Source organism: Balaenoptera borealis (genome assembly GCF_965194805.1).
Source record: "Balaenoptera borealis genome assembly, chromosome: 20".
Classification (NCBI taxonomy): Eukaryota; Metazoa; Chordata; class Mammalia; order Artiodactyla; family Balaenopteridae; genus Balaenoptera; species Balaenoptera borealis.
The window spans coordinates 5,241,519-5,265,689 of NC_138879.1; the positions used below are offsets into that span (position 1 = coordinate 5,241,519).

The 24,171-nt window shown below is 52.7% G+C and overlaps 1 protein-coding gene across 8 annotated transcripts in view; it reads right to left on the bottom strand.

Moving 5' to 3' along the window:
• Nucleotides 1-4,044: 4,044 nt before the first annotated feature.
• The window catches only part of SLC39A11 (solute carrier family 39 member 11), a 423,126-nt gene continuing 402,999 nt past the window's right edge, over nt 4,045-24,171 (bottom strand). For all 8 annotated transcript variants that reach the window (XM_082372221.1, XM_082372229.1, XM_082372228.1 and 5 more), the window contains 3 exons: nt 9,387-9,485; nt 6,801-6,959; nt 4,045-5,712 (listed from right to left, as the gene is read on the bottom strand). In XM_082372221.1, coding sequence (XP_082228347.1) covers nt 5,634-5,712; nt 6,801-6,959; nt 9,387-9,485 — 337 coding nt within the window. In that variant the 3' untranslated portion in view covers nt 4,045-5,633. The remainder of the gene's footprint in view (nt 5,713-6,800; nt 6,960-9,386; nt 9,486-24,171) is intronic.

A 24,171-nucleotide genomic window follows, 5' to 3' on the forward strand; every position in this document is an offset into this window, starting at 1 on the left:
GTCCCCGCCACCCTCCCGGCTTGTCCTGTATTTTCATTCTTCCCTGGCACATCCTGGGCTTCTTGGAGGTCATGGCTCCCGCATCAGTGGAGGGAGACGCTAGCCTGGCCTTAATCCCCAGGGCTGGGTCCTCACCAGCTCCAAAGAGCCTAGATCCATACCCTTCGCTGCTGATTGGAGAGAGGCCAGTGAGAGACATTAATTTTATGGCTCGTAGTTTGCCAGAGAATGGGGACTACGTCAGAAAAGATCCCACACAATTTCCAGTCTGATCTTCTAACTGCGGGTAGGATCATGGGGTGCAGGGATGCTGGGATACAGGTTCCAAGGTTTACCCTGAACAAAGAATCGTATGTGCCTGTCTTTGGGCCACATAATCCCATTGCCCTTTGAGCTCATCCATCCACTCACGTCTTCCATGTCTTGGAACAGAAGGCAGTAGCAAGTGCCCTAAGGATGCTGGGGGGCCCTGAGGCTGTGCAGCCCCATCAGAAGCTGCAGACCTCTCAGTGACAGCTCTTGGGGACAGACGGTGGCCATGTAAGGCCCCTTTGCGGTCAAGCCTCTGGCAGGGCCAGGGCACCGTCAAAAAGATGAGAACCAAAAGAGAAGAGGGTTGAATAGGTGCAGGGCCCGAGGTGGGTGCAGGGTCGCTGCTTCCCACAACTCCGGCAGCCCAGGTCCAGCCTCCCTCCTGCGTTCTGCTGGAGGGAAGGCAAGCCGTCCACTCGCCAGGAGGAAGAACTAAACCCGCCTGGAGGAACCTCCCTGCCTAGGAACACGCTGCAGGGCTGAGCTGTGTTAGAAAGATGGTCAAAACGTGAATTCACTACAGAGGCACAGTGAAGTTTCTGCTGACGCTTCGACGAAATCCCCTAGGACTGCAGGCCTCCCCGCCCTGCGGTCAAGCGGAGTAAATTTAAAGCACGCACGGGGACCAGAGGTGCACCTACCTTAAAGCCAGCGAAGCCTGAACTGCAGCGACGCTGGTTCACAGGCGCCCCTCCAAAGCTTTGTGCCTAATTTTGTGTTTTGTACTCGAGTACTGTTTTTCCTCAAATTACACAAACTCCAGATTCCCCCAAACCCGGGTCCATCATCAGAGGGGACAAGCTGGGAGTGACCAGCCGCAGTCGGCAGGAGCCCCGGGAAGCCAGGGGTCCCTTTGGTGGGGTGGACTGGCCTCGCGCGAGCCCAGCGGCGTTACAGGGGATGATGGTTACGTCCCTCCGCAGGCGGACGACGGAAGGAGGCGGTCCCAGGGCGCCGGGAACGCAGCGGGCTGCGTGCGTGCAAAGCCCCGCCCACCCCCGGGCCCGCCCCGCCCCGCCCCGCCCCGCCCCGCGGACCCGCCCCCGCCCCCAGCAGGTAAACAGCGCCGCGCCAGGGCCCCCGCGGGAGAGCCTCTGCGCCGCGCCCCGGGAACGCGCGGCCGGGCTGGGAGCGCACCTGCGGGCAGGCCAGTCGAGCCCAGGACAGTAGCCAGGCGGAGATGACCCGAGAGCTGGGGAACCCGCGCCTCTGGAAGACCCTGCCGCAGGGCCGACCCTGGGTGCTGTAAACACAGAAGATCGGTGCCTTTCGTTATGTGTAATCATACCTCAATTTAAAAGGAAAAAAAAAGAAGAACAGCCCCTGGGCTCCCATTTAGCCAACTTTCACGGAATCAACCAACTTTTACGGAAGGTGGAGGTGTGCAGGATGTTGCATCAAGAAAGCCCTGAGGAGGAGGGACGGGAAGTCCATTTGGGCATCCTCCGCGCAAAGCAGAAACGACTCTGCCGCTGCCCAGCACCACCTTGGCGAGTAAGACTCCTGGACCTCCCCGGCCTCACTGTTCAAGTGCGGTTATAATATAGAAGTCAAGGAGGACTCAAGATGACGAGGGCGGGAAGCACTCTGCCTGGCGCGCAGTCTAACCAATGGCCTTCTGGTCCCTCCGTCAGCACGGCAGGATGAGAATGTCCCCAAAGCAGATCCAGACGCTCATACCTTCCTCCACCTCCCCACGTCCCATACCAGTCCCCTGGGATGAGTCAAGGTGTCCATCAAAGGCAAAGCCTTGAGGGAATGAGATGTTTCTGCCATCAGACAGTCAGGGATCTGAGAGACAAGAGGCAGTCCTGGTAAGTGGTGCTAGCAGCTTTAAAAAAAGACAGTTTCCAAGTGACTGAGAGAGGAAAAACTGCTGAGCCTAGTTTACCGGTGGCTCTGCTGATATGCTGGCCCCATCTAGAAATGGACTGCTGTGGTGTTAGAGTTCCACTGAGGGTAGCAGGTGAAGAGAAGAACTCCCAGTGGGGAGAGTTCTAAGCACCCATTTCTACGTCCGCTTTGCCTGAAAGGAAAGATGATTTGATGCAAGAAGCTACACCAGTTTATGAACTGTGACAAATGGTCTGGCCACATGGTCAAGCACTGGAAAGAAGCAAGATTAGAGGTCTGGTGACAGAGACGTTTGGGGAGGCAGAGATGGCTGCGCCTCTCAGGAAGGGGCAAGTGTGGAAATAATTGTCCCTCGAGTGAAAGGTCACCCATAGTCTCCACTGTGGAGGAGACTCTTACTAATTAAGTGGCCAAGACTATCTACGAATGACAGTTTCTTTCCCCGGGGACATCGTTGCTTTCTCAACTGATTCAAGAATAAAAGTGGCCATGTTGCCAAAGATGGAACAATGCATGGATTCAACCACTTGGCTGTCCATCATCCGTCAGGCCTGGCCAATGAGTGCACATAGCATCGGTGATTGACCCCTGACCCCAGATACTGATGATACTCCAATGGTCCCACACACCGCTTGGTTGCAGACTGATTACTTTGGACCTCTTCCATTACGGAAGAGGCAGGCTCGTATGTCTGGATTTAGAATAGACTTCCTGTCCGTCCTATCACCGTGGCATCCTATAACATTAGTTCTGACCAAGGGATTCACTTTACAGTCAAACAGGGAAGGCAACAGGCAGATATCCTTAGAATTTGATCCCACCATCCAGAAGCAATCATCTTTTTTGAACTGAGACACGAATTATTAAAGATTTGGTTTTATGACTAGCTATGAGACAATATCTAATGAGGTTGAGATACTGTTGGCTAAGATGGGTGTTTGTTCAGAATGAGTATTCAATATGTGGTGTTATTTCTCCCATAGCCAGACTAGGCAAGTCTGGAAGAAGGGAGGGTGGGGATGGTGCCACCCCCATTTTACCAAATGACACTCTCTTCAACGTTGGGTTCCACCTGGTTAAGACTGTTTGAATCCAAGAAAGGAATGCTCCACCACTGGGCGGCTAGCCACTGGGGGAAAAGGGAATTCTGAAGTTTCCACTGCGTGAGGTACGGCTCTGTTATCTAAGCAGGGAGTTTTGTTTGTTTGTTTGTTTTTGTTTTTAAGACAAAATGGAGCAATCAAAGTATATGTAGATGTCGAACAGCAAAAGAGTGAGGCTGTCATAAACATATTTTTTTCTTCTTTTGGCTCTCCACCATCTGAACTCATTCCCCAAATTGGAAAATCCATTATTATGTGAGTCTTAATAAGAGGGCAAGACCGGTTAGTTCCTGGACACAGGATCTAAACTCTGCCAGCTAGATGATCCTGCCCTGCTCAGAACGCTGAATGTGAAGCCAGGACACAGAGAATCAGGGTCACTTTAGAGCTCTTTCCCATGGTGGTGATGGCAGCAGTCTGAGTAATGGTCCAGTTTGGAGGGACCACGGCATCCAAATCAAGCTGTTTTTGAGATGCGATTGGGCCATAGTCCCAGACCTCTAGTTTTCTTGGATCCAACCCATTTTCAAGCCCGATTTTCTATAGATCCCACGAGTTCCCTGATAACCTTCCATTAAATTCTTTGCCTAAGTAAGCTGGAGTTGGATGCTGTTGTCTGCAACCGTGAATCTAGCTAGCCCTTCTCATGTGAGCTCTTTCCTTTGCTTCCCCTGGTGTTGGGTAGGGTAGATATTAGGACTAGCTTTAGTTAGCTCTTATATGATCAACCCTGGAAAGAAGCAGCTTTGAGAAGGACTGGACGTAGCACAGGTCATCCACAACAATATCCCCTTTATTGGTATTAATCACAGTTATGAGGTCTTGTCCATCAGAAAGAAGTCTGCATTATGTAGAACGACATACAAAGACATAAAAATACCCATATGCCAACCACCCAACCAACGAATCTCCACCAGTCAAACCTCTGCATGTGTCTTCACTTTTGATCATCAGTGCTCCGGAAGAACGTACATAGATCTAGCGTAGGGTTATAGGGCATTCCCAGAACAGAGTATTCACCCTTGGCAGCAATGAGACATGTAAACGCAGGGCAGGCACTGGTAACACAGTGTCTGAATACCTGCCTCCTGGGCTGCCTGCCTTGTCAGCAGAGCCCACTCAAGGTCCCAAAGGCTCCTATAACCAGTGAGGACGGCAGGCCTTAGCTATGTTGGAAGCAGACAAGTTATGTCACCCCTGATGGAGCAGCTGTGTGTATAAGGGAGTAGTCTCGTTCAAGTCATTCTTTAGGGTCATTTTAGAATGATGACTTGACTCAAATTTACTTTAAAAGGGAAATGTAAAAAATACCTCTTCTTTTCCTACCCCTTTTCCTGTCTTATCCTGAGCTCTCTGGCCAAAATCCAGCAAAGCAGCTTAAGAGCTCTGGGTCAGGTTATAAGTTACCGAATAGTCAACAGAGAAGGACCCAGTGCAGATTCCAAATGTCTTTCGTTCACTTAAATGAGCTTAAGTGGCTCCCTCCGTAAGTAAATGAAGGGGTTGAGTTCTAGCAGTTTGCTGGTGTCCCCAAGTCTCTTAGAAAAATGAAGCCTATAAGCTTATCAAAACACATGTCTGGGGGACTTGGAAACCACGGCAAACCGGTTTGCTCTTGGAATCCAGAGAGAGCAGAGGTCTCCGATCAAAGCTCTACCCTGTCCTCTTTTCACAGGGCTCACTGTGTGTTCACAGTTGTCCTAATTCCCTTAACTTCAATAGTGTCAATCTTTGCCTTAAAAAAAGAGAAAGAGAGAAAGACTAGCTGATTTTCTTCCCTTTGTCTGTGTCTCGCCCCATGCAGCGCCCCCCCTTGGGGGAGGCAGAAGAAGGCATGTTCCTCCTTGGGCCTTGGGAAGTAGGTTGCTTTGTCCACGATGCTCCTGTTCCAGTCTTGATGGACAGAGGATCAACGGTAAAAGATCGGGAAGGACAGACAAGAGCTGTCCTGGCCATTCTGCTCTGAGTCACTAGGCAAAGATGCTTGGGAGACTTCTCTCTCGGTAGCTTGCTTCTGTAGGTGACCTTGAGGAGTTGCCATTGAGTCCAGTGAGGGAGACCAAAGGTACAAAAGCAGAGACTTCCCTGATCTGTAGGTCCTTGGTTTTCCCACCGAAGAAAGATTCCATGTAGTGGCCAAGCAAAAATCTGTAGTTCCGTGACTACCTGAAATTCCAAATAAAACCACTATCTCCCTTAAAAGAAAACTAAAAATTGTCATAATCAGAGTCAATCAGGATAATGAGACAAAAAGGAGGGAAAGGAAAAACGTTTTGATGTGAAGAAAGAGGCTGTGGTCCTGAAGAAGCCAATCCCGGCCGTTTCCTCGTGCTGCCTTTCCCGGGGTCCGAGGCACTTCAGCAACTAGCCCAGACCAACGTCCAACGACATCATCACCACAAAACCCAGGATGGAGGCCCAGGACGCCAGTTTCCCGTTACCACTAGGAGGGAAGGAAAGGAAGAAAAGGAAGACCTTGATGCACTGCGGGACCGCGTCCAGGCTGAAAGCATCCTCCGCAATGTCCAATTCCAAGAGAAATATGCTACTACTATTAATAATAGTCATAATAATATTGACTTGGGATTAACAGATACACTACTATTTATAAAATAGATAAACAACAAGGACCTACTATATAGCACAGCGAACTATATTCAGTATCTTGTAATAACCTATAATGGAAAAGAATCTGAAAAAGAATATCTATCTATCTATCCATATATATATATATATATATATATATATGTATGTATAACTGAATCACTTTCCTGTACACGTGAAACTAACACAACATTGTAAATTAACCATACTTCAATAAATAATAATAATAAGTATCATTTATTGGGGCTTACTATATATATGCCAGGCAAACTGAGTAACTCATGTAATACCAAAGGATAAACACATGAAATCAGTACTATTATTATCCCCATTTTACTGTGGGGAAACTGAGGCATAGAGAAGTAAGTAACTTACTCAAGGTCACCTATCATGGCTCTGCAATCCATGCTTGAATAATAAAAAGCAGCAATGATTTCCTGAAGATATTATGTAATCTGACCTTGAATACTAGCCTCAAAATCATTCTTCTATAAAAACCAAAACGAAACAAAGAGAGGAATCCTCCATCCCCAACACTTGGCCTATAGCTAGACAATGAGAACCTGAATGAATAGCTGTGGTCAACATTTAAGAGCTCACTTCTCCCTCATTCCAGCCCCAGATAAATCTAAAGAGAGAGAGAGAGAATATATGAAAATAATAGTCTGTTTCATTGGGGGTGGAGGGCAGGGCATGTATGCCACTGCCTAGTATCACCTGGTCTGACTCTCCACCCGCCTGCCCATTATTCCTCTTTTAGTTTCAAAGAACGCAGTTGGGGAGGGGGTGAGGATGATCTTGGGAAGGGGCTGGAAGGCGTGGGAGTAAAGAAAAGAGTAGCAAATAAAGACAGGGCAGATCCAGAGGTGGGGGCCAGCCGGGCTGGGACAGAGACAAGGACAGGTGAGGGAGGGGAAGCTCTCCCACCTGATGTGGGCTTCGGGGATGATGTCATCCATGATCACATAGACCATGGCGCCGGCAGCAAAGGCCAGAGCATAGGGCAGGATGGGCTCCGCCAGCACCACGGCAAAGGCACCAAAGACCCCGGCCAGAGGCTCCACCATGCCGCTGAGCTGCCCGTACCTAAGGAGAGAACAGAGACACGTCCCACCGCGGGGAGGGTCAAGCAGACACAGGCATGCTCAGACTGCTGACTCAGTTCTAGAAAACCATGCATTGTCTTCCACATCGGATTGGCATGACAGTGCCAAAGCACTTCGCTGTTTTTTGTTTGTTTGTTTTTACACCACCTCTGTCTCCTTTCCCAACTCCCTATTACAGAGTTACAGGAGACACCCCTCCCAGGTTTATTTTAGAGTTTTAAGTTTCCCACATTGTCCTTTTAAAATAATGACATTACTGAGATATAATTCACATACCAAATGGCGCACCCATTTAATGTGTACAGTTCAGTGGTTTTTAGTATATTCACAAGGTTGCAACCATTTCACCACCATCTAATTCCAGAACATTTTCATTATCCCGAGAAAGAAACCCCACACCCACTAGCAGCCACTCCCCATTCCTCCCTCCCACCAGCCCCTGGCAACCACTAATCTGCTTTTTGTCTCCAGGGACTTGCCTATTCTGGACATTTCCTATAAACGGAGTCATACAATAGGTGATCCTTTTTACTGGCTTCTTTCACTTAGCATCCTGTTTTCTAGGTGCATCCACGTTGTAAAAAGTTATCAGGACTTCATTCCTTTGATGATTGCATAATATCCCACTGTGTGGATACACCACATGTTATATACCCATTCACTGGCTGACGGCTACATGGTCTTCTGAAGGATAGGACACTTGACGAGGAGTGGTATGGACATTTCCCAAGGACGGCTGTGCCTGGTATCTTTGGGGGTTCCGGCCACAACGGCACCCCTTCTGAAGGAGCTGTACCCACCTACCTCCGCCGACAAGGTGGACCTACCTAGCCATGTATGTAGTGAGGACCTGTCCCCACTGCCCTCCATCTTGGATTAAGGTGAGATTTCTCCTTTCAAAAACTCCCTTTATTTGAGCTAGTGAGAGTGGGTTTCTATAGGATGAAATCACATGAGCCCTGATTAAAACAGCAGCCCACGTGAGCCCTGAGAATTCAGTGCCAGGAGGTAAGCCAGTACCTGAACCCCACAGCTAAGCCCTACCGCCAAGAGACTCCTGTACAGGCTGAACACCAATACACGAGGTGTTGGGACATCTTTCCCACTGTTCCTTGCTGTGGGCACTTGGCGAGATATTACTGGCTCCGAGCCTCAGTCCGTTCATCTGTAAAATGGGGGTGAGAGACAACTTCCCCTCCATTCCTCCCCAGATGACAGGATAGGACTGTGGACTCCCACCTCCCCCCGCTTCTTCCCGGCCAGGAGCAGACGGTGGGCACGGGGGAGACACTGTTTGGACCGTAGCATCCTCCAAGGGGCCACCGCTTCCTGGCTCCGTGCTCGCACGCATGGGCCTGCAGACTCTGCAGCTCTTGAGTGTGTCCAGTTAAACAAACACTTTAATCTCAGGGTCTGGACACTGACCACAGATACCCCCCCCTTCCCTCCCCTCCTCGCCCCTGGAGTTTCTCCTGTATGAGATGGCAGTCACGGCTTCCGGGCTCACGGAACTCACATTTGAAAAAAATTTCTAGGGCCATCTTGCTCTGCCCTTCCCCCGAAACCTCTATTCCGTAGTCTCCAGCAACGGAGAAAGAGATGACACAGGATGGAACTAAAATGATTTAAGTATATGCAAGAACCTGTAAGTCACAAGGCCCTATAAAATGGAAGGCGTTTCTTAATTGTTGTTATGAGCGGTCCTTGCGTGCTCTCAGCGTACATTCTAGAGCGGCGGCTCCTTCCATAAAGAGGGGTTCTGAGGCTCAGAGTCCTGAGCTGAGGGGCAGAAGAGACTGCAGCCTCGGCCTCACCACTTGATGAGCTGGCTGGTGACACTCCGGGCCATGATCCCCTCCTCTGAAACCTGGGGCCTTACCTGACAGGTCACTGAAAAGGTAAAATTAGGGAACAGACTGGAAAGCCCGCTGGGGGCTATGAAAACACGAAGCGTTGAGTACCACAGGCATCACCTTCCCAGATGCTGTTGACATAATCCTGGTCTTCGCTGTGACAAGGGTCACGACAGGAGCTAATGGGATGACTCTTGAGGACAGGCTGTGGTGAGCGCGTCTCCTTAGGGCATGGGACAGGGAGAGTGGACACAAGGTCTGCCTTGGTTCTCCCCACCCGAGAGAGAGAAAACCCCCCAGAGTGGGCGTGTCTATCCCTGGAGGGGTTTTGAAAATAGGAAACACGGCCATTGGGGGCTGAAGGTCAAGAGATGAGTTTCTGGAGGTTTCTCCCAGCTTTGGGGGTGCAGCATTCAACCAGGTTGTTGGTGTTTCCAGAAGCTCTGGATTCACTTCCGGGCCAGAAGAGGCTGCTCTTGCCCGCAGGAGGACTGCTCTGAGCTCCACATCGGACCCGACCCTGGCCTCCGACAGTGGGCGTCTGGAGCACTTACCAGAAGGCTCTCCAGGTGGAGAATCCAGCCCCTCGCAGCGGGAGGCTGACCGCGAGGCCCTCCGGGAAATTCTGGATCCCAATTCCAATGGCTAAATTCCTGAAAGACCAAGAAGGCACGTGAAGGCGGATGTCCAGAATGGAGCACCCACACAGACGGGGGCCCTGGCCTCTGCCCAATGCCCTCCTATGGTATTATAGAGGCCCCAGCGGATCCCTGTGACAGGGGAGGGAAGGGGAAAGCTTAGGGCATGCGTGCAGGTGGAGAACACGAGGAGGAGGGGGACACGGGTCCTCCCCGCTTCACGCTGTCCTTGGTCCCTGGAGATGCTCCATGTTTCTGGACCTTACAGCACGGCGGGGAGCACGCTGGTTGGGTGTTAGGAGAACCCGAGTTCTGCCACTTAGCTGCACGACTCTGCACAAATCGTTGAACTTCCACACCTCGGATCTTTGTATGTAACGTGCAAGGGGTCACGTGGGGACACTAACTTCAGCCATGAAGGATTGCTGTCACCCAATGACCTGATTTCATGCCTATCAAGTCCCGAGCACATATGAGGTGTTCGGCACTTTGGGGGTTCCATTCCCTTACGGCATAGAGATGGAGAGATCACATGTTGTCCAGAAGCAACTTCAGAAACGGGACAAGGAAGAATGGATGCAGACCCCGATGGGGACCCAGATGTGGGTCTGGGCTGGGCTTCCCCACGGGCGCTCTGCGTGCTGCTCTGGCACTGGCACTGCGCTTCTTGGGGCCCCCGGGGAGCTCACGGTGACCCTCTGCCCTCCTGCCTCTGCAGGACACATAGGGGCTGGGCTCTGCGAATTGGTCACTTGGTCAGAGCCAAGCCTTGAGAGCCTGCTTTGCACACAAACCAGGTATTGGAGTACAAGGGAAGGAGAAACAGAAAGAGACGGGGACAAAAGCGATACGTGACCCCCCAGGGAGGTCCCCAGGCACGCACATAAATTAAGAACCCTCATTCCCCATGCAGCAAACTACCATGACTAAACTGCATGTCCATTGGCAGAGGAAGGAAAGGCAAGATGGGAAGGAAACAGGGTCAGTCTGAAGGCAACAGGAAGGCAGTTTTAGGGTATCTCCCCAGACGAGATTCTACCTTGGCTGGACAGGTCCACGAGGACTCACCTGGTCACTAAGGATCTCAAGGGCATGAGATGTGGGTGCCGCTTGGCAAGCAATGCTGGGATGTGGCCTGAGGGAGTTGTGGATGGATTGGATAGAAAAGGGAAGCTCCACTGTCACTTGGCTTTCCGGTCAATTTGCTCACGTCCGTCTACCTTGCTGCCAACAGGAATCCACCCATCAGCTCTGGACAGCGGCCAGGGAGTGCTGTCGACCAGCAGCCGGCTCTACCCTGTCCTCCTTGCCCACTCACCCACCCCAAGATCCTGGGACAGGGACACACTTCCATTAGGCCACAGCCTCCTGTTCTACCTCCAGCAGAGAATACCTACGATAATCCCCAGTGTTTAATATTTCATATCCTTTTTGTTTGAGGGCCTGAAACTCAGCCTGTGTTTTCTTTTATTCCCCCAACTCACGCATGCATCCTTCATACGGGACTCATAGCTCCAGACATCTTGGGAGGAGGGAGCCTCCACCCGGGAGCTGCCAGGTCAAGGAGACTCTTAGGAAGATCCTGACCCTTCCAGAGTCTTGGACTTACATTTATCTTGCATGGGCTTCCTTTAATCAACTCTCATCCTGTCCCCTCTGGACAACTTCATGGTGTTTCCCCTCAGCATCCCCCCACCAGCGCATCAAAGTGACAATGAGCCTCTGAAAAATTATTATTAGTCTTTTGATAAAGGAACTGTTCTGGTGGCTTAGGGCTGCCAGGGTCATTGAGCGTGTCCCCCCAAAGCCAGGCAAAACTCTTCATAAGATGAAGTGGGCAGACAGGAAGACACCCCGCCTGGCATGTCCACAAAGGGCCCCTGGCGGTACCGCTCAGTGGGCGCTGACCTCCCCTGCAAGGTTACTGGCATCCTTGCCTACGTTACCTAAGGCAGCTCTCTCCTTTTACTTCTTAGAGAGGGAGGGGTTCAGACATGCTCTGACCTCATCCCAGGAGCCAGAGGACAGCAAACAGGGCCAGTAAGTAAATATTTTAGGCTTTGAGGGCCATCGGGTCTCTGTTGCAACTATTGAACTCTGTCACTGCAGTGGGAGAGCAGCCAATATGTAAAGAAAAGTGCATGGCTGAGTTCCAATAAAACTTTATTTATAAAAGCAGCTCGGGGGCCGGATTAGGCCCACGGGCTGCAGAGTTGGCAGACTCCTGCCCTAATGCCTGAGGGGTACAGAGAGATCCGACAAGACGGAACCACAACCCTGGGCCATGAGCCCCCCACACCGCCCCAAGGTCCTCGCCGCCCGGCACACAGTAGTTAAAGTTTGGGCTCTGCAGTTCGTCTTCTTGTGTTCGACTCCTGGGCCCACGATATGTTGGCTGTGCTACCTTCCATTCCCCCTGCCGTGAAATTCAAAGAACAATACAACCCCCCGGCATCCCAGGGTTGCCAGGATGATGACCTTGGACGGGCCCTCTAAAGCCCTCGGCACACAGGAGCTGGCGTGTCCTGAGGGCCTAATCAAAGTCTATTGTGGGGTGGAGGTGAGCATTATCACTAAGGTCCCAGTGTGAGCTGATGACAGGAGGGGTGACAGAGAATGGGACTGACTGTAGGACAGTCAGGGTCAACAAGAGGACTGACTCAGCTTCAGGAAGCAGAGCTGGGCCAGGGTGAGGCTGAACCCTTTCCAGCTGGGAGGTCTTCCCAAGAACTCACAGGTCCCATTTCCGAGACAGGCTCAGAGTACTTGCCGCCCTGGGTCAAGACTCATGCCCTTGCCAAGTCCTGCGTCAGACAGATCTGACTTTGGCCCACCTGTGCTTACATCCCCACCAGCACTCGTTCATTTGTTCTTGTTGACACTTCTGTGAGACATTTACACCCCTGTAAGGTTGGACAGGCCAAGCGTACCTCCTTGGAGAGCCGCTGTGAACATGGAGGTCTTTCTGATACCGTGCTCCTGCCTGCTGGTCAGTCTGTTTGCGGGGCACAGAAACTCCCAGGAGCCCCAGACTCATGATTCCCCTGGGTGGGCATCCTTCCCCTGGTCACCTCCAGGGTCCATCCCCGCTGAGACCCAGGAAGTGCCCAGAGATGGATCCTCCCCTTGACACAGAAGGGACATGAGCTGCTGGGAGGGCTTACGGGGCACTTTGATGAGCTTGGACTTGACTGTCCTGCTGCCTTTCTGAGTATGGACATCCGCAGTGGATGACGAGCCTAGAGGGTCGCCTCTGGGTGACCCTTGAGATTTTGTCCGAGGCAGAAGTACCTCTGCCAGGTGAGGGCTGGGAGTGAACCTTGGCCCACACCTTCTCCACAGCAGCCCAGATCTGCCCCAATTTCACAGGAGACAACGAGAGTAGGAGAAATTAGACAGGGTCCAGAGAGAAATCTGGCTTGTGATTTTTAGGCAAAAGCTGCTGTTCTGCTCCTTTGCTTTCTAAACAGTCTTGTGTGCAAGGCGGTGAGCCCTGCTGGCCAGCTAGGATTCCCCCCTTTCTGAGTCCCTAGCCATCACTCCCCAGCCAGTCTAAAGGGCAGGGTAAAAGGGTCAAGAGTGTCCTTTCTTGCCTCAAAAGGCCCGAGGACAAACACCTCTGTTGTCAGGGGCGGGGGGATGAGAGCCGGCCTCGGGGGGTGGGGCTGGGGGCTGGTTTGGGGATCAGAGTCAAGGGTCTCGCCTCTTCTCACCTCCTGGGTCCCGGGTCTAGGAATCCAAACCCAGCTTTGGGTCACTTTGTCCAGCCTTGCTCAAGTTACAGGACCCTGACAAGCATGCTCCCACCAGCCCTGGGCAGGAATACAGCCTCTTCTAGAGGCTTCTGCTGTCACTTTCATAGCCCAAGCTGACCCTGAGCTCCTATTCCAGGAGTGGGGAACATCTGAAATATATTTCTGGTGATGGAGTGAACCTTAAGGGCAAATCCTTGCCAATAGTTCATTAGCCCCTGCCCTGCCTTCTTGGACCGACCCTCACAGCGGGGTCTTTTTCCTCCAAACCTTTTCACTATCCCCTCACTGCTCCCCAGATGGTTGAGTGAATACAACCAGCTCCTTGACCTTTTGCAAAGGTCCAAGGTTTCTTTCAACGAGGAAGGTCAAGGTGTCTGTCCAGGCCTTACATCCCTCGTCTGACAGCACTTTGCAGCTGGCTCGCTGTGCAAGGCCACCGCCTGTCCCCTGTGCCCACAGGCAGGCGCACGACTCACCCCAGACCTAACCGGGGAGGGAGCTGCCGCCCCATGTCGCCAGTGAGTCGGAGGTGGGGTCCCCCGTTCGAAGTCCTTGCCATGACTCAGGAGTGACTGCAGCCATCCGCTGGGCGGGCTCTGGAACCTCCTTGCATCCCGCCCGGGAGCCGCCATCCTGATAAGCAGCACAGAAACCCCATTCTTCTACGCCTGGTGAGCCGCATTCCCTAGGCCCTGCCCCGGCTCTGGCACGGGGCTGCCAGCCCAGCCAGGCACCACACCCTCGGGATCCTGCCAACCTTTCTCAGCAGGGCGCCGCCTCGCTGGGCGACCGTGGAATCTCTCCTGAGTGCACCTGGGCTCCTGCAGCCCAGAGCAAGGGCTGGACTGCAGCTTCTCTGCCCTTCCCGCCTTCGTATACGTCCCTTCTTAACGTGGCTGTCCTCTGCACACACACACCGGTGCATCATGTTCCCTTGGCCTCTGTGTGCTGTGCGGCTGTAGGGGTGACCCCATGGAAGGGCTCAGTCCCCTCCACACCCTCTACTCTGCTCTTCCACTTGCATCAGCCCAGGAAATCGAATGAAACCCCCTGGGTATTCTGATAAGCTGTGGCGTCAGCAGCGGGTCTGCAGGTTTCAGGAACGTGATGACCACGTCGAGGACCACTGGCCTAAGAAGTTATCAAAGGGGATGAGGATGAGGATGGCGGCCACGCCCACCTCCAGCTCAGGAGCCCCCACCCTGCTACCTGACACCCAACAAAGGAGTATGCCAGGGCCGGCCCCTGCTGGGAGCCGAGGACACCAGCGGCCACTTGTGACTGAGTCAGGCGGCCTGCAGACTAGGTCGGGGCGCTGGAGGGGATCCTGGGAAACCGCAGGAGCATCAAAGTGGAGGGTCACTGGGGACACAGGACATTTCAACAAAAGTGATAGGGGATAATGGCCACCGTGTGTCCAGGTGAGAAGCAGCAGCAGTGAAGCCGGGGCTCAGGGTGGCAGGGCTGGTCCCTCGGAAGCCCGAGCTCAGAGCTGACTTAGGAGCAGTGGGGGCCATGACTGGCTGGCAGGGGTGGGCGTGCAGCCTCCACGGGCACTGGGCGCGGAGGCTGCTCCAGGCGCGCTCACTCCCTCCTGCAGCCCCCCTGTACTCCCCCCGTGGCCTCCACACCTACGGACACCCTGCCGCTGCCGGCCTCCCCAGGGCATGGGGCTTGCTGGGCTCTCCCCTCCATCCTTTACACTTGGGAAGGGAAAGCCCAAATGAGAGGCTTCTTTTCCAGGATGGGCTATGAAGATTCCAAGCAGGATTCAAAAGCAACAGGAACAAAGACGCAGACGTAGAGAATGCACTGAGGACACGGGGAGGGGGAAGGAGAAGCTGGGACAAAGTGAGAGAGTGGCATGGACATATATACACTACCAAATGTAAAATAGATAGCTAGTGGGAAGCAGCCGCATAGCACAGGGAGATCAGCTCGGTGCTTTGTGACCACCTAGAGGGGTGGGAGAGAGACCCAAGAGGGAGGGGATATGGGGATATATGTATGCATATAGCTGATTCACTCTGTTATACAGCAGAAACTAACACACCATTGTAAAGCAATTATACTCCAATAAAGATGTTAAAAAAAAAAAAAAAAAGCGCAACAGGAAAAGCCCAAACCCTGGCCCTTCGGAAGACTCGAGGCCCCTGCCTTCTGTGTTTTGTTCTTCCAGGCAGGGGCACAAAGGCACCATGACCAGTCTGGACCTCAGCGAGTCAGCGGCAGGGAGAGGGAAGCGGGAATGAAGGGTTCTTTAAGGAAGAAACCACAGGCTGTCCCTGACAGGGTCCCTGCCCTTTGGTGACAAGTCAAGCTCCACGGTGACCTGTTCCCCGGGACTTAAGGGAGCAACGAGGGAGGGAATCCTGCGAGGAGGGCCGGGAAAGGCCGGGAAAGGCTTGTCTATGGGAGAACGGGGCCGGGAAAGGCTTGTCTATGGGAGAACGGGGCCGGGAAAGGCTTGGCTATGGGAGAACGGGGCCGGGAAAGGCTTGGCTATGGGAGAACGGGGCCGGGAAAGGCTTGGCTATGGGAGAACGGGGCCGGGGCCGGGGGGGGGAGAGGGGGGGAGAGCAAGTGGAGGGAAAAGAGGGGAAGGAGGAGGGAGGGTTAAGGGCAGGGTGTCATGGGGCAGTGGTGGGGGGTGATGGCTCCTGGGGGCTGGGCTGCACGTGCAGGCGCTCCGGGTAGGTGAGCCCAGGGTCTGTCCAGAAGGGTTACCTCTGCAGGGGAGCTGGATTTGGCTTGGACTGTTCACACTTCTCTTTTCCTCTCCCTTAAGAACCTGAATTTTCTAGGAAGGGCAGACCCAGTCCAGCTGTTTTTAAAGTTCATTTCCTAGGAGATTTTTTTTTTTTTTTTTCACATGCCAAGATGGAAGAGAGAATGGCGGGAAGGAAGAAGACAAAACCTCTCTCCTCCCCTGACCTGGGGGAGGACGTGAGCAGCCACGGCTTCCCTAACCTCAGAGCCCCCCTGTCCGCAGCGTAAGCAAACACGTAAAAGTCACAACTCCCCGACTGCAGTCTGAGTTTTGTGATGGTAACTGGGGTGCCCAACTGCCCCGGTTTCCTGGGACACTGGACGTTCGGTGCTGAAACGGGGGCTGTCCGGGGCCAACTGGGATGAGGTTGGTCATCCTTGGAAGCACCCAGAAGCCTGGTGGGTGGCAGAGGCAAACTTGGGTGAGAATTTTAATTTGCCGCAGAGGATGTGCACACAATCTTGGAAGCTGAGATGTTGTTTTGTTGTTGTTGTCGTTTTTCACTATCCAACGCTGCTGATGGTCTAACGCAAGTTCCAACTGCTCCTGGACCCGTCAGATACATCTCCCTCCAGCCCTCACCAGCCCCAGGAGCGTCAGGTCGGTCCACAATGAGTGTGGCCCTCTGTCTCCAGCCCAGCCCCGAGCTGGCCGGGCACGGCAGGGGCAGGAGAGGTGGCCTCCCTGCAGTGACAAGCGGCAGGCACTTTGCTCTCCGTCTGGGGTAGGGACACAAGCGGACTGGTCAGCCTGCTTGGGGCTAGAAGGCAGCTGGAAACCCTGGGGCTGGGGGGACCTGGAGGGGGCAGGGAAGGCACGGGGCTCACCCCCAGGTACTGACTCTCTGCAGACAGAGTGGACTGGGCCCATGGGGGCTGCCAAGGAGGCGCAGGCAGGGCAGTGGGTGCCCACGCCCCAGTCTGGATGCAAGGGCGGAAGCCAGAGCCCCAAGGTGCCCCTCCACTGCCTCTCGTATTCCTTGCTCTCCCAGCCCGCGGGGGCAGATGGCCAGGGCCTCTGAGGTGCAATGCTGGTCCTCCAGGCTGCCAGCTTGGGCGGGGTGGTGCTACCCACCCTCACCTTCAGATACCAGTCATCCCAAGAGGTGGGCGACAGGAAGGAAGGCCGTCCCAGTGGGCAGGTGCTTCTGCTTCTTCTTAGAGGCCTGACCCCCTTTCCCTCCAGGGGCTGCCTTCCCAGCTCCAGCTCCACCTCAGAGTTAAAAGTCACCCAGGCTGCGGGGCCTTCCGAGTCCCCTTGTTCAACACCTTCTTTGTTAGTAGAAAACAAAAGCACAGAGAAGTTCAAGGTCTCTGCAGGCAGTGTGACTTGCCCGCATCCCCAGGTGCACCACTGTGACCCGCTGCGTCGCGTTGGCTTTTACTTTGTAAATCGGGCATAAACTGCCCCATTTTCAGGGCTCTTCTGAGGGTGGGGGATAGTCTCTGTGAAGTGCCGGGCACAGCTCACAGCCCAGAGTGGACGCTCCTTAAATGGCAGCTTGCGTGAAAACTGCCCGAGGCTCCTGAATGAGCCGGACACTCAGGCCCCTCGGTCCCCGCAGCCTGGTGGCCTTTCCGACCTCACACGAATTTCACCTCCAGCTCATGCTCCTAACCCTTCCAGATTCTGTGACCTCCGGGTCCGAACCAAGGCTGGCAATAGCAGCTGGCGGCCAGTGGGGACCCTCTTCTCAGGAGTGACCCCAGAATCCAGCACTGAGCCCCAGCCATGTGTGAGAGCTCACGCGGCACACGAAGATGTTCGGAAGGGCCGCCATCTTCAAGGGGTTTACAACCTAATAGCGGGTGAAGAAACCCACCTACAAATGCCTACAGGACAGCATAGAGCTTGCCAAAGGCCATAAGAGAAGCACAGAGCCTACAGGGAGGAAGGTGATCCGGGAATCCTTCCTGGAGAAGGTGGCACTCAGGATGGACTTTGAAGGGTGGGGAGCCTTTCGATAGCTAGAGAGAGATGGGGAGATGCTTCTGCTACAGGAAGAAGCGACGATGGAAGCAACAGTGTGAGATGCTAGGGCAGGGCAGCCCAGGCCTGCCCTTCTCTCCTCTTCCCCCATTTAAAGCCAACGCACAAACAAGAGCAGAAAATGCTTTGGAGTCAAAGCCTGACTCTCCTTGGCATCATCTTCTAAGAATCTTTCCTGTGCACAGCTGAGTCTGCCAGCTTTTCAGGACAAGTGCTAAATGCCCCAGCTCCACCCCAGGGGTCTTCGCAAGGCCAAGTATGAGGTTGCATCCCAGGAGTCTACATCCATCTTTGGAGACCGACCCCTGTGCTGAATGAGACCCTTGAAATCCATGCCTTAGCCGTCTCCACTCAAGCCTTTCACTTAAGAATGTCTCCAGGGGACTTCCCTGGCGGCCCAGCGGTTAAGACCCCGTGCTTCCACTGCAGGGGGCGTGGGTTTGATCCCTGGTCGGGGAACTAAGATGCCGCACAGCCAAAAAAAAAAAAAAAAAAAAACAAGAATATATGTCTCGGGCCTTGAGCTTGGGGAAAGCTTTCAGCAAGGGTCGGAAGCAGCACAAAGCCTGTGCCAGGAGCAGCACAGATCCCGTTGCAACAACCTGCGGCGGAAACCAGCTTCTCTTTTGTTACCACGCCCGTCAGAGGGAGACTAAGGTCCTCCGGCTGGAATAAGAGTGATGATAATCATCTCTGCCGTTTATGGAGTGTTACTAAGTTTCAGGCGTGGTTGGAAGCATTTTACAGGTAGCAACACGCCTCGCCCTCGCAACCAACTCCTAAGTGTTTCCTACCATCATTATCCCCATTTTACAGATGGGGAAAGTGATGCACAAGGTTCAGTGACTTGTCTCCAGGGCTACCCAGCTGGGAAGTGACAGAGGGTACTCTTAACCACTATTCTGTAAGCCTCGGGTCCTCTGGGCCTCACACGGACCCATCAAAGCATCGTGGACACAGACGGTTACCTGGGCTCAAAGCCCCAGCAGAGAAGCAGGTGCTGCCTCATGCCTGCTGGACCAGTGAGCTGAGGCTCTGGCCCGCTCTGGTAGACAGGAGAGAAGGCCAGGTGGGGCAGATGTTAACAAGTGGCCTCCAGGGTTAACGGGGTCAGAACATCCTATCTACAGCAGGCTTCTTGACCTTGCCGCTCTTGACATTTTGGACCAGTTCATTCTCTGTTGTGAGGGCCCGTCTTGTGCACTGTAGGATGTCTAGCAGCACCCCTGGCCTCTACTCGCTAGATGCCAGTAGCACCCCGCTAGTGGGGACGACCAAAAACACCTCCAGACATTGCAAAATGTCCCCTGGTTAAGAACAACTGACCCAGAGTACGCAAGAGTTTAGGTGAACTTGCTTCTGCAGCAAATATCTGAACGCTGGAAACTGCTCAGACTGCGCAAGAAGAACCTCTGATCTTGTCCATCTTATTTGAGAATTTCTAGGCTCAGTGGAGTCGAGTCCTCTAGGGAGCTTAGCTCAAGCAAGACAGATTCCTGGGGTTCAAGGTAGAAACAACACCTGAGAACCACCAGGCCTCTGCTCCCTTGTTCCAAAGGCAGTAGCTTCCGAAACTCAAGGTTGCACAATTCTGGGGGCACACTGTGTGCTCGGTGAATGGCACCCCCTGGAGTTGTGCAGTGGGACATTCCTGCTGGAACCCCAAGCACAGATTATGCTCAGTGTAGGGGTTAGTTCTGGGGTTGGAGGTGAGGCGTCCTGGGGAGGTGGTAGAGAGAGTCCTGGTTTTCTCTGAAAATTGGCAAGTGAGCGTCCCTGCAACCCGCAGCTTGGCTCTCCAGGCTACGTCCTCTGGCCGGCTGAGTATGCAAGGAGCTTGGCATATTCCTGACAAGACCTGCTTCACCTCGGCTTTCAGATCCTCCCATGAGCCATGAGCGTGTGTGTTCTTGCGTGGCAGGCCCTTACATACTGTTTTGATTGTTATCACCCTGCCATGAAAGGCCTGATTGTTCAGGCTCTGCGGTGACATCACCGCTTCCCACTCGAGCAGCTTGTCGAGGTGTGTGATGAGCCCGCAGGTGGGCTGGGTGCTCTCCGCAGGGCTGCCCGGCCCTACCTGCTCAGTGGAGCTGGCTTAGCACGCAACGGATCTTCCCCCACCCCTTCTTTCTGTTCTGGGAGGCTTACTGCCACGGGCTGGAAAGATGAGATGACCCGTGGGTTCCCTACAAGTCCGCCGCCCTCCCCAAAGTGGGCGGGGAGCAGCCCCAGGAAGTCAAGCCACAAGGCAGGGTGGTGTCTGCGGGTGATTCAGGCCACCTCTGTGCACTTCTCCTTGTCAGAAAGCAGAGAAGCCTACACACAGCTAGGGGATCTCTAGGTCCCCGAGGGATGCCCTGGGGACCTTTACTTGCTAAGTATCCCAGCAAGTCAGTCAAGCCTATGCACAGGCCAGGTATGAGGCTGCCTTATGTGATGTGAAAAGCACCCAGGGGTACATACCCGAGAGCAATACGCTTATATATTCACTCAAAGACATGTACGAGGAGGTTCACAGTAGCCCTATCCATAATGGCCCCAAACTGGACGTGAAGCAAATGCCTGTCCAAGACAGAATCAATCAATCAATTGTGTTCCATTCCCACAATGGAATACGGTGTACAGCACTGAGAATAAATAATCTCTGGTGCCATGCTACAGGGTGAAGCATCTTAGAGACAGAATTTTGACTGAAAGAAGCTAGACACAAAACAGTAAAATGCTCTGTGATTCTATTTACAGAAAGTCTCTAAACAGGCAAAACTAAGCTGTGCTTTCTCATCCGTGAATTGATATAAGGTGCTGGTGGCCGAGAGCAACAATTTTTTTGGTTAATTCTCCCTAATATACTTGGAATTTTATTTTATTATTATTATTTTTAAGCCATCTGCTCCAGGAGAGAACCAAGAAAAGTCCATTTGTATACAAATCACTAACCCTGCTAGAAAATAAACCCAGCGTGGTATACTTATCAGAAATAATTAAACTTTAACTTCTTTTATAGTAAGGTCAAGAAATATCACTCTTGGGACTTCCCTGGTGGCACAGTGGTTAGGAATCCACCCGCCAATGCAGGGGACACAGGTCTGAGCCCTGGTCCGGGAAGATCCTACATGCTGCGGAGCAACTAAGCCCGTGTGCCACAACTACTGAGCCCATGTGCCACTACTACTGAAGCCCACACGCCTAGAGCCCGTGCTCCACAACAAGAGAAGCCACCGCAATGAGAAGCCCACGCACTGCAACGAAGACCCAACGCGGCCAAACAAAAGTAATAAATAAATGAATAAATTTTTTTAAAATCTATTTAAAAAAAAAAGAAATATCACTCTTATTTTAAACACAATGCATTTGAGCAAAATATAGGGACTCTAGAATAAAGGCAGGCATTCAAGTCCTGGGTGGGGGTCAGACTTTTGGGAAGAGCATAACCTCCTTTTAATAAAGATGTTTCATTGAAGCTGAATGTACGTGCAGAGAAGAGCACATATTATAAGTGGCCGGCTTGATGTCTTTTCAGAAACTTGCTGAATTTCATGAAACCCACACCCAGATCAAGAAACGGGACAGTACCGGCATCCAAGAGCCCCTCAGCCCTGGGCTTCCTGCTCCTCGCTGCCCTGGCCCCAAGAGGGGCCATGATCCTCACCTCTAACCCGCGAAGCTCAGGGGTGCCTGCTTTTGAACTTCACATCAACAGTTTAGGCAGCCGTGTAAGACCCCAGTCGAGGGTTATCTGGGGGTTTGGATGCAAGGGCTTTGCATTCTCATCTCCCGTGAACTTGGCATGTCGGTAGTCTCCTTAGGCCGTAGGCTTGGACCTCTGTACAGGCGCACCTCGTTTTCTGGTGCTTCGCAGATATTGCGTTTTTTTTTTTTTTTTACAGATTAAAGGTTTGTGGTGACCCTGCACTGAGCAAGTCTATCGGCGTCGTTTTCCCAACAGCATTTGCTCACTTTGTGTCTTTGTGTCTCATTTTGGCAATTCTTGCAAATGTTTCAAACTTTTTCATGGTTACTACATTTGGCATGGTGATCTGTATGTAACATCTTGGATGTTACTACTGTAATATTTTGTTTATATTTTTTTAATTCAAGTATGTACATTGTTTTCTTAGATATCACGCTATTACACAACTAACAGACGACAGCGGAGTGTAAACATCACTTTGACACGCACTGGGAACCCCCCAAAACTCGTGTGACTCGCTTCGTGGCAGGGGTCTGGTGTCTCTGAGGTGTGCCTGTATAGGGTATTTCCTCAGGATACCTAAGTTCGTCCCTCTGCTTTCCTATTCACTGAACGCTGTAATCAAGTCCAGATCAACATTTTAGGGGAGGGCTTGGGACTAAAACATTTCGTTCTCCAGCACACGAAATACCATTGCAAACCACTAAAACATTTTCCAGCATTTTGGCACTTTCTTCTAAAGGGCGTTTTAAAGTGCCTTTATAAGCATTTATTATTTCTTTCACTTAGGAGGTATAAGTGCGTTTTCCATTTTGTACATGTAGGAATCAAGGCCTAGAAAGGGTGAGTGATAAACCTGAGAAGACAGCCTGGGTCACTGCAGTCGGGGAAACGGTGCTGGACTCCAAACCCTTTCCCACACCTCCTCTCTCCGGGAGAAACAGTACACGTGGCCAGTGAGCCAGGTGGGACCCTCCCCACCGCCGCCACCATCTCCTCCTTGGTTTACTGGGCTCCTTGCTTCTCCCCTTGCCCCTAGAGTCTATTCTCTGCTACGTCTGCTACGTCTGCTTATGATGCTTCTCTGCTCAGAACACTGCCCCGGCTGCACATTTAACTCGGAGGCAGAGCCCAGGTCCTTCCCATGGCCTTGGTGACCCACGTGCTCCTGCCCTCCATTCCTCCCTGGCCTCTTCGGGTACACTCTTCCCCTGGTTCCTTCTACTCCAGCTTCCGGCCTCCATGCCCTTCCTCAAATGTGCTTGGCTACTCCCACCTCAGGGGACGCATCTACTGGAACATTCCTTCTCAGATATTTGTGCCTCACCGCTTCACCTTTTTTAAGACTGAGCCGGGGCTTCCCTGGTGGCGCAGTGGTTAAGAATCCGCCTGCCAATGCAGGGGACACGGGTTCAAGCCCTGGTCCGGGAAGATCCCACATGCCACGGAGCAACTAAGCCAGTGTGCCACAACTACTGAGCCCGTGAGCCACAACTACTGAGCCCACGTGCTGCAACTACTGAAGCCTGTGTGCCTAGAGCCCGTGCTCCGCAACAAGAGAAGCCATTGCAATGAGAAGCCCACGCACCTCAGTGAACAGTAGCCTCTGCTCGCCGCAACTAGAAAAAGCCCGCGCGCAGCAACGAAGACCCAACGCAGCCAAAAAACCAAAAACAAGACTGAGCAGTATGACTTTTCCAAGGCTGGGTCATAAAAGACACTGCAGCTCCCGTCTGTCTCTCTGGACCACTAGCTCTGGGGGAAGCCAGCTACCATGTTGTGAGGACCCTCAAGCAACCGTAAGGGGGCACCCATGGGACAAGGAGCTGAGGCCTCCTGCCAGTAGCCGTGCGGGGGCACCACCTTGGGGAAGCAGATCCTCCAGGCCCCGTCCAGCCTTCAGACGACGGCAGCCCTGGCTGGCCTCTTGACTGCAACCTCAAGGGAGACCCTGAGCAGGGGGACCATTCAGCAGAGCCGCTCTCGAATTCCTAACCCACACACACAAAAAAGTGACATAATGTTTACTGGGTTGAGCCAATGATCTTTGAGCTACTTTGTTATACGGTAATAGATAACTAAGACAGCCACCTTCTCAGTGAAATCCACCCTCATCCCCTTCTCTAAAATGTAAACCACCCCAGCACTGTCATGCCCCCTTAACTCTAGTCTATTTTTCTTTTTTGTTCTTTTTTGGTCAGCAACTCTTACCTTCTAACCTACTGTATAATGTACGCATTTTTTATGTTGATTGTTCTTTTGTCACCCTCCCATCTGACCTGGCATCAGAACAAGCTAGGAACCTTTGTCTGTTCCCCGATGTGTCCTGAGCACCTAGAAGAGTGCCAGGTGCGCACAGCGATGAAACAGACCTACGTACAGACAGGGGCCCGTGAATTCTAGCAAAGGCTGAGGTCTTGTCGGCTCCCAGACGCAGGCAGTCAGTCAGCAGTGAGCATGTCACAACTCCCTGGACCTCGGTGTCTTCGGCTG